Source organism: Tripterygium wilfordii, chromosome 12, assembly GCF_013401445.1.
Source record: "Tripterygium wilfordii isolate XIE 37 chromosome 12, ASM1340144v1, whole genome shotgun sequence".
In the NCBI taxonomy this organism is placed as follows: Eukaryota; Viridiplantae; Streptophyta; class Magnoliopsida; order Celastrales; family Celastraceae; genus Tripterygium; species Tripterygium wilfordii.
The window spans coordinates 4,515,771-4,532,950 of record NC_052243.1 but is presented as its reverse complement, the minus strand read 5'-3'; the positions used below and the strand labels follow the sequence as shown (position 1 = coordinate 4,532,950).

Here is a 17,180-nt window from a genome sequence, read left to right as displayed (position 1 = left end):
GTGCTGCAAAGAGACTACTGAGATATCTTCATGGTACCATGGATTATGGGATCATGTATGAGGCTAGAAAAGAAGTGGAGCTGTCAGGTTTTTGTGATAGTGACTGGGGAGGTTCCTTAGAAGATATGAGAAGCACTTCTGGGTTTGTATTCTCTCTTGGATCAGGAGCTTGTGCTTGGGAATCCAAGAAGCAAAACTGTGTTGCCTTGTCAACTGCAAAGGCTGAGTACGTTGCTGCTTCGAAGGCTGCTGCTCAAGTGGTGTGGATGAGAAAATTTTTGGGAGATATGGGGATCAATGTGACTAGTCCTACCGAGATTCTGTGCGACAGCAAATCAACCATATCCATCGGCAAAAATCCAGTCGAGCACAAATTGACCAAACACATTGCAATTAAGTACCACTATGTGAGGGAGATTATTGAAGATGGGATTATTATGTTGGATCACTACAGGACAGAAGAGCAGCTGACTGACATCTTCACCAAGGCTCTACATAGAGACAAATTTGGCTATCTGAGAAATAGATTGGGTGTGATACCTAGAATGCAATTCAGGGGGAGTGTTGGATGAATTGCATTCAGTATTTTGTATTATGTTCTTATGTCCTTTTATGTCTTTATGTTCTAGGGTATTATGGTCTTTTCCTTTATGTGGGTCAATATGTATTAGTGAACTGTTTTGTTGAAGGGGATTCAACGAGTTGGAAACCCTAACGTTATCTGAAGTTTTCTCTCAATAGAAGGAGCGTTGTTTGTTTACTTCTGTGTGTGAATCAACTCTGTTCTTGTTAGCGTTATTCAACAAGAATATGGTATGTCAGCTCAATAAATCCCTATATGGCTTAAAGCAAGCCTCCAGTAATTGGTTTGCGAATTCTCTTATGCTATTCAGAAGGCAGGTTTCCATCAATCAAAGGCTGATTATTCTATATTTATCAAAACTGAAGGCAACTCAATTACCGCGGTGCTCATTTAATTATGTGGACGACATCATTGTAACAGGCAATAATACACAAACGATTAAGTCCCTAAAAGATTCTCTCTTGCAACAATTCCGCATCAAAGATCTCGATCGGCAATCTCAAGTATTTTCTTGGCATTGAAGTCTCTCGATCCCGAAAAGGAATTTCTCTTTCCTAACGAAAATATGCACTAGATATTTTGCAAGATGCGGGATTATTGGGATCTCGTCCTAATTCTTTCCCAATGGAGGAGCATTTAAAATTGAATCCTGAAGATGGCGATTTATTGCATGATCCCACCAAATATAGAAGGTTGGTAGGCAGATTGATTTACCTCACAGTCACAAGGCCTGATATAGTATATTCCGTGCAAATCCTAAGTCAATTTATGCAAAATCCACGGAAACCACATTGGAAAGCTGCCTTGAGAGTTTTACGATTCATTAAGGGGCATCCTGAAAGGATCTTCTGATCGTGCAAGTTTTCTTGGCAGTCTACTCTCTATACCACAAACCTCGAGTCTTCTCCTTGAAGACACTTGTTCATTATGGGCTCACATTGGGCTTTTGTTCTTGGTCTCTACATAAGTTTGGCTGCTACTTCTTAGCCCAAGCCTTACTAAGGCCCAATTGTGTTATACATTTGAATCAATTGTATATTATATTATTTTCTGTCTACATCATTATAGCCGTTTGACTATTCTTGTTTTCTCTATTTAACAGAGTAGAACATTTGTAAGATTTACTTTTTACATGAATGAGAGATACATTTCTTCTTAACTTCTTCTTCTTCTCTCATCTTCTTCTTCTTCCTTTCCTTCTTTGATCTAACATACTTCCGCAATACACAAAATATAATACATCCTGGTAAAGGATTTTTTTTCCTTCTTTTAATGATCTCACATTAAAAGCTTATTGTGATTCAGATTGGGCAGGTTGTACAACAACACGACGTTCTATTTCGAGTTTATGTGTCTTTCTTAGGAAATTCCTTAATTTTTTGGAAGTCAAAGAAACAAACCAATGTGTTCCATTCATCCGCCGAAGCAAAATACCGAGCCATGCCTGTGACATCTTGGAAATTACGTGGATACAATATATTTTGCAAGATCTCAAAGTTCCACAAAATCAGTTGGCAACTTTCTTCTGTGACAATCAAGCAGCTCTTCACATTGCCAAAAATCATGTTTTTCATGAACGCATGAAACATATTGAGATTGATTGTCACATTGTGCGGGAGAAATTACAAGCCAGAGAAATTGCACCATCATATGTTCCATCATGATCTCAACTTGCGGACATATTTACCAAGCCCTTGGGAAAGGAACAACTTCATTACTTGAGCCAACTTCATAACATTCACTCGCCAACTTGAGGGGGAGTATTAGAACAAAATCCCATAGTGTTAGCCGTGATTCATTGTACACTAGCCGTGAATCATTGTAAATCCCATGATTATAGCATAGGAATATTATTCATTATTTCTTTCCTAGAATAGCATACTTGTATCACCATATATTGGTGTGTGTATACGTTTGTATATTCATTCAAGGCAATATCAAATATTCCACCAAACACTTTCTCTTTCTCTAAATTTAACAGAAGTTAAGGTTTGTAAGCCACCGATGTGGTTGATAAGAACGATCAAATACTTCTCAATCAAGAGGGTCATTTTAAAAACAAAGGATGTTTTATATCTGTAGGCTCAAAGCGGACAATACATCTTCAAGTTGTTTGATTTCTATCCGTGTCCACTTGTTGTGTCTCGCATAATCGAACCCACAAGTACGAAAAATATTAAGACTTGTATCCCAACAAAGTTGAACCATTTTCATATTCTTTATATCATATTCCAACACGGTGAACATTATATTTCCACACAAAAGCAAGCAAGTTTATTCTGTATTACAATACAATTCTCTCTCCGGCACTTTTAAGTAACTAATGCAGTTCCAGCATCACGATAAAAGAAACCAAAGAAACACACAACAAAGAGAAGATGAACCCCTCTTTTGAACATTACAATCAACTGATGATAAAACCGAGTAATAGTGCATAATCGATCGATCATTCGCTGGGACGAGGCCATGGCACCACGAAAAACCTCATCAACTCATCCTTGCAATTCCTTCCATTGTCCTCACCAGAGGCAAAGTAGTGAACTTTCCATTGATCCACCACATATGTAAAACCCACCCCCTTTCCTTGTTTCGGGTTCGCCAAAAGCCTTGCTCCCGTGAAGTCACACCTGCCATAGTTCCATAAGCTCGGCAGTGAGTAGACACTATGTGGAGGGTTCCTGCCACTTGGTGGACCATACTTGAAAACTGCATTGCACAAATCAAAGTTACATGTTAACAACCAAACATTAAAAAAAAAAATCAAAACATGTAATATCCGGCTCAAGTGGGTGGGGCTGTGTCTCTGTCGTGTCAAGTTTGGTGGTGCTAGATGAGCTACCGAGTGGCGAGGGGGTTTAGTGTTCTAAACCCCACATCACCCAAGAGAAGAAGTGAACTGCAAATTCCTAACTAATAACAAATACTTGTCCTAGTCTAAATTGGTGTTGGGCATAGAAAGACAAAGTCTTGTAGGCTAACATGGACTGGCTCAAAACGGACAGAGCATTGCAAAAAAAAAAAAAAAAAAAAGTAACGTGGCATATCATAACTATGTAACTAAGTAAGAGAGATATGTCACCAAGTTTGTCATTTATGTAGAAGGGGCTGTTACGGATAGCCCAATCAGTGTAGTTGACGCCAGAACGCCACCCTTGAGAGCCTCCAACAATAATTGTTCTACCCTGACCAGTATTGCCATTACTTGCCACCAGAGAGGCTGCTAGGAGGACAAATACAAGCATAGCATTACTACCGAGACCCATCGAAGGAAATTAAGCTGGAGTGGATTGAGATTTGTGGCAGTTACACAAGCTGGTATTGTTTAAATAGGGCAGGTTTAGGCCTCACAATTCAATGGATTGTTTGGTAAAGATTCAGAATGATGGAATTTTCTAAGGCTTATTCTCTTCTCATTTAGGTATTTAGTTCATTGAGATTAGCAATTTTGACATGCTGAGTGCTGACTAAATTTGGTCATAAGGAATTCGGCAAGTGACCACTTATTACAAGAATATAGTATTTTAGTAATGATTACTAGGGAATTTAAAGTTAGTATGAGTGAATTTAACCTGATATTTGAATATAACAGCCCACCAACTGCATTGCTTTTTCTCTATGGTGGATCGAGGGGCTCATAGTCATGGTAATTGAATATGGGCCTACTGGAAGTTACGTCGGCCCATGAAAAAGCGGGTAGTTGGAACTTGGAAGAGAGTGCAATATGTTTGATACAGGCCTCGCTGAAGTGGGCCATCGTATCGGCCATGGAAAAAACCTTGGGAGATATGGAAAAGGATTTGTTGGAATTATTCCAGCAATTCCACCAGATCTACACCATTGAATGGTGTGGGTGTAGTGTTATCAAATCAATGCATTATTGTATTGGATGGTGTAGATCTGGTGAAATTCCGGGAATAATTTCAGCCCTCCTATCCCGGGAGATATAGGGCTTTTTGTCCTAGTTGTTTTCATTCATGTTTTGTCTAGAAGTGTACACCCGGCCCGGTTCTGAGTTATCGGACCGAGTCGGCCGGATAAAAAAAATAACAGGGGATTTAGCAGATACGAATTTCTATCAACACCAATAAATGAAAACACCATTAAAATGGGATCCCTCATACAAATGGCAACTGTTTACACCATTGCTGACAGCATCCCAGCTCTGCAATGCTCAAGCAACACTTCTCCAACATGGTTTCCATAAAGAAATGCAAAAAACAAAGTAGTTAAGAAGAATCGGTGTTAGAAGGTGGATTGTGAGGAGATTGTTCTTCTGATTTGGGTTCTTGATTTGCCTGAACTGGCATTGTCACCGGAGTTGAAGTGGCAGACACTTGAGGCCTTGGTGGTGATGGGTTGATTCGTCCATCAATGCAACGAGAAAACTTTCTCTCTGCCCAACTCTCTATATCATAATCACCATACCCCATGATTCTCCTCCCAGAGCAAAGCCTGCCAATCATCCCTGCCAATACACCTAAAATAATGATTATTACCATCACAGCGATAACCGGTCCGATCGAAGTGTGCCCTGAGTGGTTACTGTAAGACTGCTCCGGCAAAGTCACCGATGGTGGCTGCTGTGCTATTGGCATTGACATGGTGCTACCACTCAGCTTCTCTGTCTTTTAAATGCCTTTGCAGTAAATCAAGTGAAGGCTGAAGTGCTGAGGTGGGATATATACATGGTCCTTTGGAGGTATGTTATGTTTTGTTCTACTGTAGTGAGACGAGGCAAGTTTCGAAACTATGGTAAACTGAGATGACGTGTATTGATAAAAAGAGTTTGACGTGTTACTAAAAATATTATGGAGAGATGAGAGTGAAATTAGATATTTTTCATTGATATCAATTAATTTAATTTTGTAAAAATATAAATGGAATAAAAAAATGCAGCAAGGACAAAATTGAAAAATAAAATCATGTTTTGACGTTAAAAATACGATCAACTACATTGCATCACAAGTGATGCAGTTTCAACTTCGAACTCAATACGATGATTTCGTTACGCACTGCTCGACTAAACACCAAAGGCACCCACAATATATTATGGACAGAGACTGAAACAAAGCAAAAAGGTTGTAGATGTGTTTCAAAAGCTGAAAAATTGTCACGTATTTTATGATTATATTCCTTGACCATCTACAGAAAAGATTCTATCCCTGTAACTATAATGAACACTAGCAGAGAATAAAATGGTAGATCTAGTACAGAGAGCGTGCTAACCAATGGTTAAAGGGTGTAATTTTATAATGAGAATTTTCAAATAAACTGAAGAACCCCAAGAAATAGCAAAAAGACGAAAGGGAAGGGAAAAAAGGTGAAGAGAATCTCCTTGGAGGGTGTGTACAAAAGTCCAAGACCCTTTCCTTGAAGAAGCCATTTTCAAAGAAGGTAGACGTGCTTTTGCAGAGGACCAGACAAGCAACATAAAAACAATGACATGTCTTATTACTTTCTAACGTCAGATGCCATGGCCATTGAAAGCAACTTAAGCAAATATGATCCATCCACCATTGATGGCCATTGAAAGCAACTCACCCATTAAGCGCATGAAACAAAGAATCGTATTCAGAAAGCACTTTGATTGGTTTCGAGTGAGGAAGTGATCACTGTTAGAAATCCCAGCCTTACAATTAATACAACTTCATTGAATGTAGAACTGCAAAACTTGATCATCATAATCATACATGTTGATTCATCAATTCGGACAAACCCTGGATACATGTTGATTCTCGAAGACAGCATATTTGTCTCTTATTCAAAATTTTGGGGGGCAACAATCTTGGGTCGGGTTGACCTGCTCTGCTCCTCCCGGCCCAATTTCAACTAAATACCCACATGTACAAAGACTGAATACCATTGTCAAGAGCCAGGTTATGTGCGAGTCCATACATAGTTACACACCAGTAAGCCCATATATTCCTTAGTCAATCACACAAACCCAATCACTATCCACATATGGGCTGAATGTAACCAACAAGCCCAATAGGTTATTATCTAGAAAACTTGTTGGATAATTGAGGAAGGTATTGACCTCCTTATATAGATCACAAGTCTCCTATCTAAACAATGCGGGGCATTCATATCAATTTTCTACCAAATTTTCAGGGGTGAAATTTAACTGTACTGGCTAAGAGCATTCATAATGAAAAGTGTTTGGAGTACTTGAAATGTGGTTTTTTTTATAAGTTCAATACTACATGTATACAATAAACAAAAAATGACACTTGAAAACATCTCCAAAATTAAGTCATGCTCCATACATCATTTATGGCTTGCCCGTTTAGGGTGTTGGGAGGTGTTGGAGAGGGTTGGGTTCGTCCCAAACACCTCCCAATCCTTAACTGTTTGAGGCATTCGGAACCGTTGGTACAAACACTTCCCAACACCTCCCAATCCAACACCCCCAACATCTCCCAACACCCTAAATGGGCAAGCCTTAATTGATGAATAATAAAAATTATGGGATTCACATAACCGATGATTTGTGTCACGTTAGAGCAAGATGGAGAGATGGGAATAGAGAGAAGCTAGAGTGTGGGTTCAATTTTCAAGTATGTTCCATTATACACCAAACGAAACGTAGCATTGGAAAAAGGATAATGTTTGAGATCCTCAAAAAGTAACCTCAAAAGACCTCCATTTAATGTGAAGTGTTGGATGTGAAATGGACCCTACATCTGTGTTTTTAATCAATAACTATTTTAATACCACAGATTTGAGGGATTTTTAGGGGTTAAATTTTAAGGGTCTCTAACATTATCCTCGGAAAAAATAATGGTTGCACAAACAATGAGTATGGAGTGTCCACCAGTGTGGATGTTCTAAGTTAATTAATTTAGGGTTTTAAAGGTATTAAGGCTAATTGTTACTCTCTTCAAATCCTGCAAATCCCGATCATCGCCTGTTCACTCAGACCGTATGATAATCGCTTGTCGTATTGGTGGCCTAAGCAAGAATTCTTCTGTAATTTCCCAGCAAAGAAGACAAGTACTCTTCTCGTGGTTCTCTACTGCTAACCCTAGACAATCGTATTTCTTCTCCGATGGCGTTGAAGAGGAAAAAGGTGTCAGTGCCGTTTATCGGCACGCGCTCAAATTTCAGCGTCCAAACACGATAAGATGGCAACAACAGTTGGTGAACTCCGTCAATTTTATTGGAGCAGTGGATCGCCCTGTGCAGAAACAATCCTTCAAACGCGACCGCCCCGTCGGGGCATACACCGTGCTCCGAATCAAAAACTCCGGTGATATCAACCGCACGTTTAGGTTCGATTCTTTGACTTTTCGAACTATTTTGGCACCAGACATAAGCTCAGATATTTGTTTTGAGTGAGGTTGTTAACCACGCATCTGTAATTAAGTCCCCGTTGTTTATGATTTATCAATGGATTTTGATGCTCAGCCGATTGAATTTTTCGAACAGCATACTACTGCAAATGTGGGATGACCTAGCCAAAATGTGTATTGACCATCTCAAGCCAAATGATGTCATTCATGTTTCAGGTCGTTTGGCGGGTTTCCTAAGTAATCATCCGAGTGGAAATCGGCAGTATCTTTACAAGGTCTTTATCCGCTACATGTTTCTTCTACTGAGAACTATTTGTTATCTGCCCTGTACTGGCATTAGCCCGTCTGTTGTTGTATCTCTTCATTTTTCATTTATATAATCCTTTCGTATCAGGCTTGGGTTCAAAGTTAATATGTTATGCACTAGCATATGAAGTAAATGAATTGTTTCTTGCTAATATCCTTGCGGAATAACAAGTGACATGATGTAACTTTGTTTGATTTCTCTGCTGCAATTGGTAGTATTCATGACAGTTGCGATGATGCTTTTGTTGGTCGTGGATGTGGTTTATACCGAGCTTCGTTTTATATGTTCTATCGTTACATTGTTTCAATGATGCATGTTATAGACTTATAGTAGTTTCCTGCAGCTTTTTTGGTTTAGGGGGCATGTATGAATTTTATTAGTTACTGGTATATATATAGGGTAGGAAATATTAGCACATCTGAAATGCTTGAATTTGTTCACGAGGCCAGTACTTCAAACAAGCTTCTATAATAAATTTCACTACTTCATTTTGCCTTCTATTCCATCTCCATTTTTTGTTCTAGCTCTCCATCTGTTATCTTATATTGCTTTTATAACTCAACAACAATCTTGTATTGTGTTTATGGATGGCATTAGTTATATAAAATATGTAGTTTAAGGATGTGATAGGTTATGTTGTTTTCATTATAATGAATACGAGAATCCTGGAAGAATGACTGATCATACATTTTATTTATTCTTGTAGGTAGTTGTGAAAGAAGTGAATCACGTCACGCAAAGGGCTCAAGGCTCAACAATCCAAAGTTCTGTGGAATCACAATCAGAAGGTAATATTTGAATCTACAGCTCCTATTAAGTTTATATTTTGATTTTTGAATTAAAACCTTCGTTGACATGGATAGGGTAGGATAATGACGATTATGCATTTCCTTTGCTTCTATATATAATCACATTAGCTTAAAGCTTGCACTTGCAGGTGCTAATGAAGGAGAAGAATTGCATTTTATTCTTTTAGTTTGTGTATGTCACTGAGAAAATTGTGCGCTCTCGTGGTATTGTCTAGTACTTATTTTCACATATCCTTCTAGATTGGGCTCAGTTGCTCTGTCCATTTATTGAAATAACAGTTTCGTGAGATGTGCTTGGCCTGGCCGTTTGTTTTAACATGTGTTAAGCCAATAGCCAACTATAACTATTAGTTCTTTATCATGAAATGTTAATTACTTTCAACTTTGGTTCTTCATTTTCTCTTTTTAACCTTCCTTGAGACAGATTCTGGTAAGTCTGGGTTGGAGAGGTACAAGGACCGCCTTCGCTTGTGGCAAGTTTTCTTCACTAGCCCATATGAATGGTGGGATAACAGGAAATGCAAAACGAATCCACAACAGCCAGATTTTAAGCACAAGGATACTGGTGAAGCTCTTTGGCTAAGTCCAAATGATCCTCCATGGATTAAAAGACAGCTGCAACTAATAGATTCAGAGATGGCAGAAAAAGGCAAAGTAGAAGTGGGTACTTCATCTCGTGTATCTAGATGGGTCTATGATTAGTACGATCCACTGGGAAATCTTCAGGACATAAAAGAAGGTGACAGGGTTTCTTTTCAAAGAAGCTATGTGCTTGCTTTTGCTCTTTCTTCTTTCTGCAGCTTGATGTTTTAAGATGGTCGTCTGTTTTGAGCCTTTACTCATTGTTGCATTTTTCAGGATTGCAACCATTTGAAAACAACTACAATGACGGATAACTTGAGAAGTAGTGTCAAGGAACTCCATCCTCTATTTGAGGTATATTGAGCATGACCATCATTTGGCTTTTGTGTGGATGATTACGGAGTCATTATTGTGACAATCCTTCTAGATACATTATGGAAATACAGTTGATTTTTGGGTTGGGAAGAATATGTCAAACGTACTGGATTTATTTCATGAAATTGTTGTTGTGTAGAGATATATAACTTCCATTTACTTTGTACATGCTAATAGACAAATTAGTATTCTAGTGAATATTTTAAACAATAGAGTAGCTGTGTTGAATATTCCTCATGATACATGCATTGATTATTAAACCAAAGCTGAAGCCAAGATGCTATATAATTCACAATGGTAATGAGAACCCAAAATTCTGTGTCAGTAGTTTTTCCCGCACATTCCTAAACCCTAAAACTTGACCCATGGCAATGTAATCTGTCCTTTGAAGCAATAGTTAAGGACATGATCAAACCACCCAGTTTACAACAGCAATGGAACTTCTACAGGATTGGAGAAGACCACACAATTCTCCAATAACTTAAAAAACCACACCTCATAATGTACATAAACATGTATGTAAATAGTATACAAAGCAGCATGACTATATTCACATGAATCTGGTGGGGATATACCCAAATATTTTAACTGGAAGGCTGTAGAACTCCTCCGTTCTGACATCTCCCTTCATATGCTGGAAAGGTTTCCACCATGGAAGTCCTCTGTCGCCTGCGTGCCCCGGGTCAAGTGTGTTATCAAGCAGCGTTCCAACAATCATTGCCACAGTAGGCGGTGATGAGAAGATGGTATTCAATATGTCATTGAACTGCAGGGATATGAAATAATGTGTATCAGATAAACAATATATAACCAAATTACAGAAAAACATGACACGTATGATTGACACATTGGGTTCGCCATAGAACTTCAATGTACTTGTCTCACAAGGAAATCTCTCATTGAAAACTGTGCAGTTTTCAATGATAATATCCATTTCGATACTCTTTGATGTCCAACCATATAATGAGCAAGTCAATCGCAATCTGAAGTTTCCTTACTCAGGTGGATTTTCTCTAAGATGAGATGCTACAAACAAATGCGAGGTTATAAAATCTTGCAATGTATTAGTGTCTTGCGAAACTTACCCATCCACCGCCTGTTCTAACTGGTCCGTGACCATCTGGGGAGGTGTTTGAAACGAAGTATTGTGGTATTGATATCCCAAGGAACAGAGAGAGGCCGAGAACATAAATGTTTCTCAAGGAATTGTTATTTGTAAACTGTATGAATGAGATGCCAATAGCAGCTGCAAAGAAAGAAAAGGTTGGAGGAGGGGCGAGCACAAATATATTTCCATTAAAGAAACACCACAATTAAGAACATTTAAGGAGTCGGTGACAAACAAAATACCTACCAACAATCCCAAATAAAACACAGTATATGGCAGCAAATATCGGCAAAGGGATTGAAGCGAAGAAGGCACCAAATTTTCCTGACAGAGCCAAGGTAACCCCATAAGGTAAAATGAAGAACCGAGGACTAATTAAGAATGCAATGTATGATAAAGTGACAAAAACATACCAAAGATAGCGAAGAAAAACATGAATCCAGTTGAGACCTGCACCACTCTTCTGCTCCCTATGTGTGTTAATCCGAGGAGGCCAACATTTTCGCTGCAATATTGTTCAAATGACAGCAAAAATAAGTTTATAAATTTATATACTACACGTAAATGATGATAGACTGATAGTTTGGTAAGGTCCACACACTATTCTGCTTATGATCAGTTTACATCCAGAAAGTTATTAGGCAATCTTAAAACTAAAAGCAGAACATTGGAAACGCAACAGAAGAATCACTTTCCATTATGCATTTTTTCCAGGAAAATTGTAGTGATATATTATTTATTTTTTTGCAGGAGGGGGAATCACTTTATGTTATGCACTTGGGACAATGAAAACCAAAATCATTGGGCTTCAACTCAAGTGGTAAAGGGCATTTCAATAAATTTAGATTCGCATGTGGGACAAAACAAACATTTGGTCTCATGGTATGATTCCCGTGGATGTATATGTAAGTTTCTGAGGCGTAAACTACTTACCCCAGCAAGTTTTTTTTTATTGCATAAATTAAATAACCACGAAGTCTCTCCACCAATTTTAAATGGGATCATAAGATGAGATCTCAAAGGTCATTATCTACTAGGATTCCCAGAAAACAGTAACTCCGACCAGCCTAGATAGCACTACCATTACAGAGATTGCCATCTTTGTGTTTTGTGTTGTAATTTAGCAAAGAATCCAAGATAAGGTGAAATTTAAGGAGTGGAGGTCTCAAAAAGCAGACAATTTTTTAAAGAAAAAGTTTTCTTACACAGATGCAGAACTACCAACAGGAGCACCGAAAATTCCTTCAAGTAGCAAGCCAATACCCTACACTCAGAGACCACAGAACAATGTTACCGCTTTCTAAATGATTAAATAACATGAGAACTATTTTGCAACAAGGGGGAGGCAAAAGGAAAAAAGAAGCATAGTAATCTTTGACCAACCTGGAGGCCAACACTTCGACTTAACACGTGCGCTGGAGGGTGTGTAGCACCAGCAAACCGTGCTGCTGCAAAGAATGTTCCAGTTGACTGCATTGAACATAGACAGAAAACAATAAACATACTTTTTTTTTAAAAGAAAATAAAACAAATTACCTTCAAATATTATGAAATCTAGTCAATTCTAAATTGAAAATCAAGTAAATAAAGAACAGATGAGTTTGGAAGTAAAGCAAACAAATCACCATCTAAATTACAAATTCAAGAAATCAATTGTTAGAAATGAACCTCTGCAGACGAAACAAGTGCTGCACCTATCATCCCGAAGACATGGCTCGCTTGGAAAATGGGAGTACCCCACTGAAATGGGTATGGAACTTTAATCCTACGTAGAAAAAAAAAAAAAAAAAACACATCACTTGAAGTATGAGTTTCACTCGGGGGATAAAATAACTTGATTTAATCGACAAAAAAACCTTAAAATTAGACAATACCATGGGGCAGATGACATAAGGTACGATCTATCAGTGCGGCAACTCAGTTTAGTCTGCTGTCCGACATTGTTGTAAGCACCAGCAGCTGTGAGGATAGCAGCAAAAACCCAGATTATCCCTACGCATAAAAGTAGAGCAAACCTCTCAAGTATGTGGGCCTTGGGATGGATCTTCTTCAAGTACTGCACAATAAATAAGGTTTTGATAACATTTTGTTGAGAGAAATAACAAGATTACAATGAGAACTAATTATTGCAATGAGACCACTTAGACTATAGAAACCACCTGCTGTAAAAAGACAAGCAGAATCAGCATGGGAAGACCAATCTCCACACAGTTAGCAAGCTGCCCGCAACATATGTAGTGTTAGAATGGCATTTCATCATTGAAAGTAAATAGCACAGCACATAAATGGCTTTCATTCAGAAAAATTACCTGTGGAAATCCCCTCATGAACAGACCAAGCCCAACCACACAAACCACAGGGACAATGACAATTGGACTAAAGAATCTGCAGCCGCATAAAGAAAAGAGGTCATGAGTAGAGATGGCAGAAATCCGTTATTTCTCTAGCCTACATCTTATCAAGCAACAGCTTTTTAAATGGCAAGATATTGAAAGCATTATAGTAGATAAGGGAATGAATTGATAAGTTACCTTGTAAATTTTCCCCATGCCCTACTATAACCAAGGATGATGTTAACAAAGGAAGCAACAATTAGTGATCCTTGAATAGTTCTCATAGTGTACTTAAACCTCTGCAAATGGCAGCCACATCATTGATATAAAAAACTTTGTAAAGAATCTCGTACTACAAAAAGGCAATTGAGCTTATAATGCAAGGCAACATAAATGACGAAATTTTTATCATTGTCATTGACACCAATTACATTTAGATAATTAAGAAGAGAAATAGATCTTAGAAAATCTTAATTAAGTCCTGATTATAAAATATCAATTGCATTGCATGATCATAGTTCAACTTCAGATACCTCGTGCTCATTCGTGAAGTCTCTATCAGAGTAATCATTAATGATCGATAACACTGGGAGAACGAAAGCAAAAGAAGCATTCATCACAGTAGGGAGTCTGGTACCGAGTAACGTCTGAAGCAGTGTATTCACTGCCGCCATAAACAACAGAGTTTGAATGACACGGGCTTTATCACCCTGTTAACACCAATGCCATATTGAGACCAAAAAAGGTAAGTTATTTCCTCTCTATTTACGCATCATTGAAATGGAGAATTGTGGCATGAATAACAACATACATTGTTTCCACCCATTCGGGGCACAATTGTGCTGGCAATTAAGACTATACTTCCAAGCATCACGATATAGTGCTGGAAAGCCAGTAGACATGTTTCAGCTGTCAAATTCAATTAATCATTTCTGATTAGTAAAAGAAATTCCAAAAGCAGATACCCAACTCCAACAAAAATAAATAAAATCATTACACGATTTGTGAAGAACACGACTTATCCTAGGACCAAAAGTGAATAAAATTCTGAAGTTCAAGAATTATATAGATTAAATAATAAATCTTTCAATCAATAAAGGATAGGTTCAAATTGTTCATGGAAATCAAGCATGTGAATCTAAAATTGGAAAGCAAAGAACCCAAAAGCAGATCATATAAAATACCCGAATCTAAGTAAAGGATCCTTTTTGGTCCAAACAGAAAACTACGCAAGCCAAAAAGAACAAAAAGAAAATCCAGTTATTGGTAAAAAGCACACAACTTTTAATTCAAGCTCTCAACTTCGCCGCCTCGTTTTCTTTTTCTTTTTATAAATTATATTTTCCAAGCCTTTTTAATTTATCAAAAATCAAACAATCATACAGGGGAAGGAACACCAAGTAACACAGTAAAAGCTAAATTAAAAGAAATAGAAAAGGATAGAAAACAAAAAAATTAGCAAGAGAGACTAACGCCAAGAAGGGTTCGAGTGGATGCAGTATTGAAGCTGTTGGAGTTGGTCGGCTGGAGTCCAAGTGGGTCCCTTCGATAACCCAAGTGACGCAGGAGGCGGTGGAGCGGTCTGTGCTGGCGGTGGTGGTTGATGGTTGTGATGTCCTGTTTCCACCATTTTCTTCTTATCCCTTCTTCTTCTTCTTCTTCTTCTCTAGCTGGATACTGAATTTGCTCTGAAACTGAATATCCTGCTACAAATATGAAATATTCTCCCCCAAAAGAAAGATCAAAGAAATTATACGGAAAAGGGCAGAAAGATAGTTTTATCAGGAAAAAAAATTAAATTAAATTAAAGAAATCTTCGGCATCATTTAATTACTATAAGGTCCTTGTAAATTCTAAAATTAAGTCTGTCTCAGAGAGGTGGGAGTGAGGATTACGTTAAGGTTTATTTTGTCGTGTAGCGAAGTTTATTACAAAGTGATAGCGATAACGTATGGGCCAAACGCGTGGAACTCCAGTATCCGAGAAGGTCCAAGTGTCCAACTTTATTACAATGCTCATCTCATCTCTTAAATTAACCCTCTCTCTCCATTAAATAATCAACCATGCCATTATGATGAGCTCGAAAACTTAGCCATATTCAGGTATAGATACTAAAAAATTACTCAATAATAAAGAGAAAAATAAAAAAGAAAAAGAGAAAAAGGAGGTCACCAAATTATTTCAATTATTCAATGATGATGCTGCAATTTAGAAATGTCATCGACAATATCATCCCTGAATGGATGTTATCCACGAAGCTTTTTCTTTAATCAATGTGACAACTAAAATAGTTTTTTTGCTTTAGTGAAAGATGACAAAAAAAGAAAAGAAAAGATGACTACTTAAAGGTGATTATGATTGGACCTTTCTCTCGGGCAAGCAAATGCTTTCCCACTTTTGAGAGAAATATTATTGTGCTCAATGTGGTCACCTATTGGGTTTTGATCCACGTTATTCGATCGTCAGGTGAGATTTTTTTATACATAGGTTTAACGGTCTGAAACTCTGAGTTTAAATTCATATTAAATATTCAAACTTCACAACGTAATATTGTATGGTGTCGTTCTAGGTCAAAAGGTGGATCAAGACTATTTTGATAGGCAGTTCGAACCCCAGTGACATCATGTTGAACATATTATATGTAATTGGCAAAATGAATCAGACTAACAATGAAAAATAATTTCAAGCCTCCAATGAAAAAAATTATCAGACTCAATAGCTCCAGACTAAAATAAAGGTCTAAAATACTCTTAATGAGTTTATTTGAATCCTAGATCTGTCACTATTTTAGGTTACCAAAAAAAGTTGCCAGGAGAAAAAAAAAATTGTGTATGAATTTGATCGTATGAGTTTAGGCCCATGTCCAAAATGCAAACTCTACCTGATGTCATTCTCGATTATAAATGTTGGGACTCCAAAAGCGGCAGCGGTATGGATAACAATGTGGGACTTTAGTTGAGCGGTTCAAGAGGAAATTCAACAGCCACTGGGTGATTTAAAATCGCGCGCTACCCACGTGACACCATGCGATCTGTGGGGGACAACGTGCGCAGTCTGAAGTTGTTTTTATTAAATCTTAAATACGATTAATAAATGATAAGTAGAGATTAAAATTATAATCACTAACCAAATTCTCAATTCATATAAAATTTATACATGAGTACGGACGTCGGCACCGACTTCAATTTAACGTTGGTGGAGTGCATGTGTGGACTGGCGTGTACATGTGCTGGTGCAGCAGCCAGTCCCTCAGCGGTAGGCACAGTAATCGGAGATGGTACCCACCTGTTTGGCAGAAGGGATCTGAGAATGGATCCGCTGGTGGGATCATTGTGTGGTTCCGTTCTATCAAACGGTATAACGGCTATAGCAGAACCACTGCACACATAAGAGCGGTTCCACCGTAAAACCGAAAGCTCCGGATGGGAGCTTTTGGAACGTTTAACGCCATACTTTTTTTTATAAAAAATGTATATGGGGCCACATTATCATTATAGTTTATTATTATTTTTGAATAAACTGTTGGGGCCCAGGATTATATTAATCTCTTTATTAATATATTACTTAAATAAATTCTTTATTATTATATTATAACAGTTTATTCATGTGGGTCCGTGTAATATTATAAGTTTATTCATTTTTATTTAAAATTTATACTTAAAATTAAATTATTAACAACATTATTATAAAATATATAATATACTTAATTAATTATGCTTAAAATTATATTTATTACATTAATCTAATATTAAATTTAATAACAAATTTTAATATAATAATTAAAAAAACTA

General features: G+C 37.5%; 3 protein-coding genes across 5 annotated transcripts; 1 reads left to right on the top strand and 2 right to left on the bottom strand.

The window, feature by feature from the left end:
* Positions 1-2,771: 2,771 nt before the first annotated feature.
* On the bottom strand, positions 2,772-3,887 carry LOC120011309. Its single transcript, XM_038862398.1, has 2 exons — positions 3,663-3,887; positions 2,772-3,289 (listed from the first exon to the last, which is right to left on the bottom strand). The coding sequence occupies exons 1-2, from the start codon at positions 3,844-3,846 to the stop codon at positions 3,030-3,032; spliced, it is 444 nt and encodes a 147-aa protein (XP_038718326.1). The 5' UTR covers positions 3,847-3,887; the 3' UTR covers positions 2,772-3,029.
* A 3,478-nt stretch (positions 3,888-7,365) lies between these two features.
* LOC120011018 (protein OSB1, mitochondrial-like) lies at positions 7,366-10,178 on the top strand. 3 transcript variants are annotated; one of them, XM_038862018.1, is made up of 5 exons: positions 7,366-7,854; positions 8,012-8,150; positions 8,889-8,970; positions 9,416-9,728; positions 9,847-10,178. In XM_038862018.1, exons 1-4 carry the CDS (start codon positions 7,508-7,510, stop codon positions 9,691-9,693), a joined length of 846 nt encoding a protein of 281 aa, XP_038717946.1. In that variant the 5' UTR covers positions 7,366-7,507; the 3' UTR covers positions 9,694-9,728; positions 9,847-10,178. The 3 variants fall into 3 exon arrangements, with proteins under 3 accessions (XP_038717946.1, XP_038717944.1, XP_038717945.1); XM_038862016.1 differs by having other exon boundaries at positions 7,366-7,917; XM_038862017.1 differs by having other exon boundaries at positions 7,366-7,917; positions 9,416-9,730; positions 9,850-10,178.
* Positions 10,179-10,200: 22 nt separating this feature from the next.
* Positions 10,201-15,206, bottom strand: LOC120011015 (nucleobase-ascorbate transporter 3). Its single transcript, XM_038862013.1, has 14 exons — positions 14,863-15,206; positions 14,201-14,298; positions 13,923-14,099; positions 13,588-13,688; positions 13,366-13,441; positions 13,216-13,275; positions 12,931-13,112; positions 12,725-12,821; positions 12,440-12,526; positions 12,262-12,320; positions 11,470-11,561; positions 11,303-11,380; positions 11,034-11,194; positions 10,201-10,714 (listed from the first exon to the last, which is right to left on the bottom strand). Exons 1-14 carry the CDS (start codon positions 15,017-15,019, stop codon positions 10,499-10,501), a joined length of 1,641 nt encoding a protein of 546 aa, XP_038717941.1. The 5' UTR covers positions 15,020-15,206; the 3' UTR covers positions 10,201-10,498.
* Between the last annotated feature and the right edge of the window lie 1,974 nt (positions 15,207-17,180).

Excerpts from the sequence above, each read along its gene's own strand:
- LOC120011309 (XM_038862398.1), bottom strand. The coding sequence starts at position 3,846 with ATGGGTCTCGGTAGTAATGCTATGCTTGTATTTGTCCTCCTAGCAGCC. Across the intron at positions 3,290-3,662 it reads CTACATAAATGACAAACTTG|TTTTCAAGTATGGTCCACCA; the intron begins GTGACATATCTC and ends TGTGCAATGCAG.
- LOC120011018 (XM_038862016.1), top strand. The coding sequence starts at position 7,508 with ATGATAATCGCTTGTCGTATTGGTGGCCTAAGCAAGAATTCTTCTGTA. Across the intron at positions 7,918-8,011 it reads AGCTCAGATATTTGTTTTGA|CATACTACTGCAAATGTGGG; the intron begins GTGAGGTTGTTA and ends TTTTTCGAACAG. Across the intron at positions 8,151-8,888 it reads ATCGGCAGTATCTTTACAAG|GTAGTTGTGAAAGAAGTGAA; the intron begins GTCTTTATCCGC and ends TTATTCTTGTAG.
- LOC120011015 (XM_038862013.1), bottom strand. The coding sequence starts at position 15,019 with ATGGTGGAAACAGGACATCACAACCATCAACCACCACCGCCAGCACAG. Across the intron at positions 14,299-14,862 it reads CCACTCGAACCCTTCTTGGC|CTGAAACATGTCTACTGGCT; the intron begins GTTAGTCTCTCT and ends TGAATTTGACAG. Across the intron at positions 13,689-13,922 it reads ACTTCACGAATGAGCACGAG|AGGTTTAAGTACACTATGAG; the intron begins GTATCTGAAGTT and ends TGCCATTTGCAG.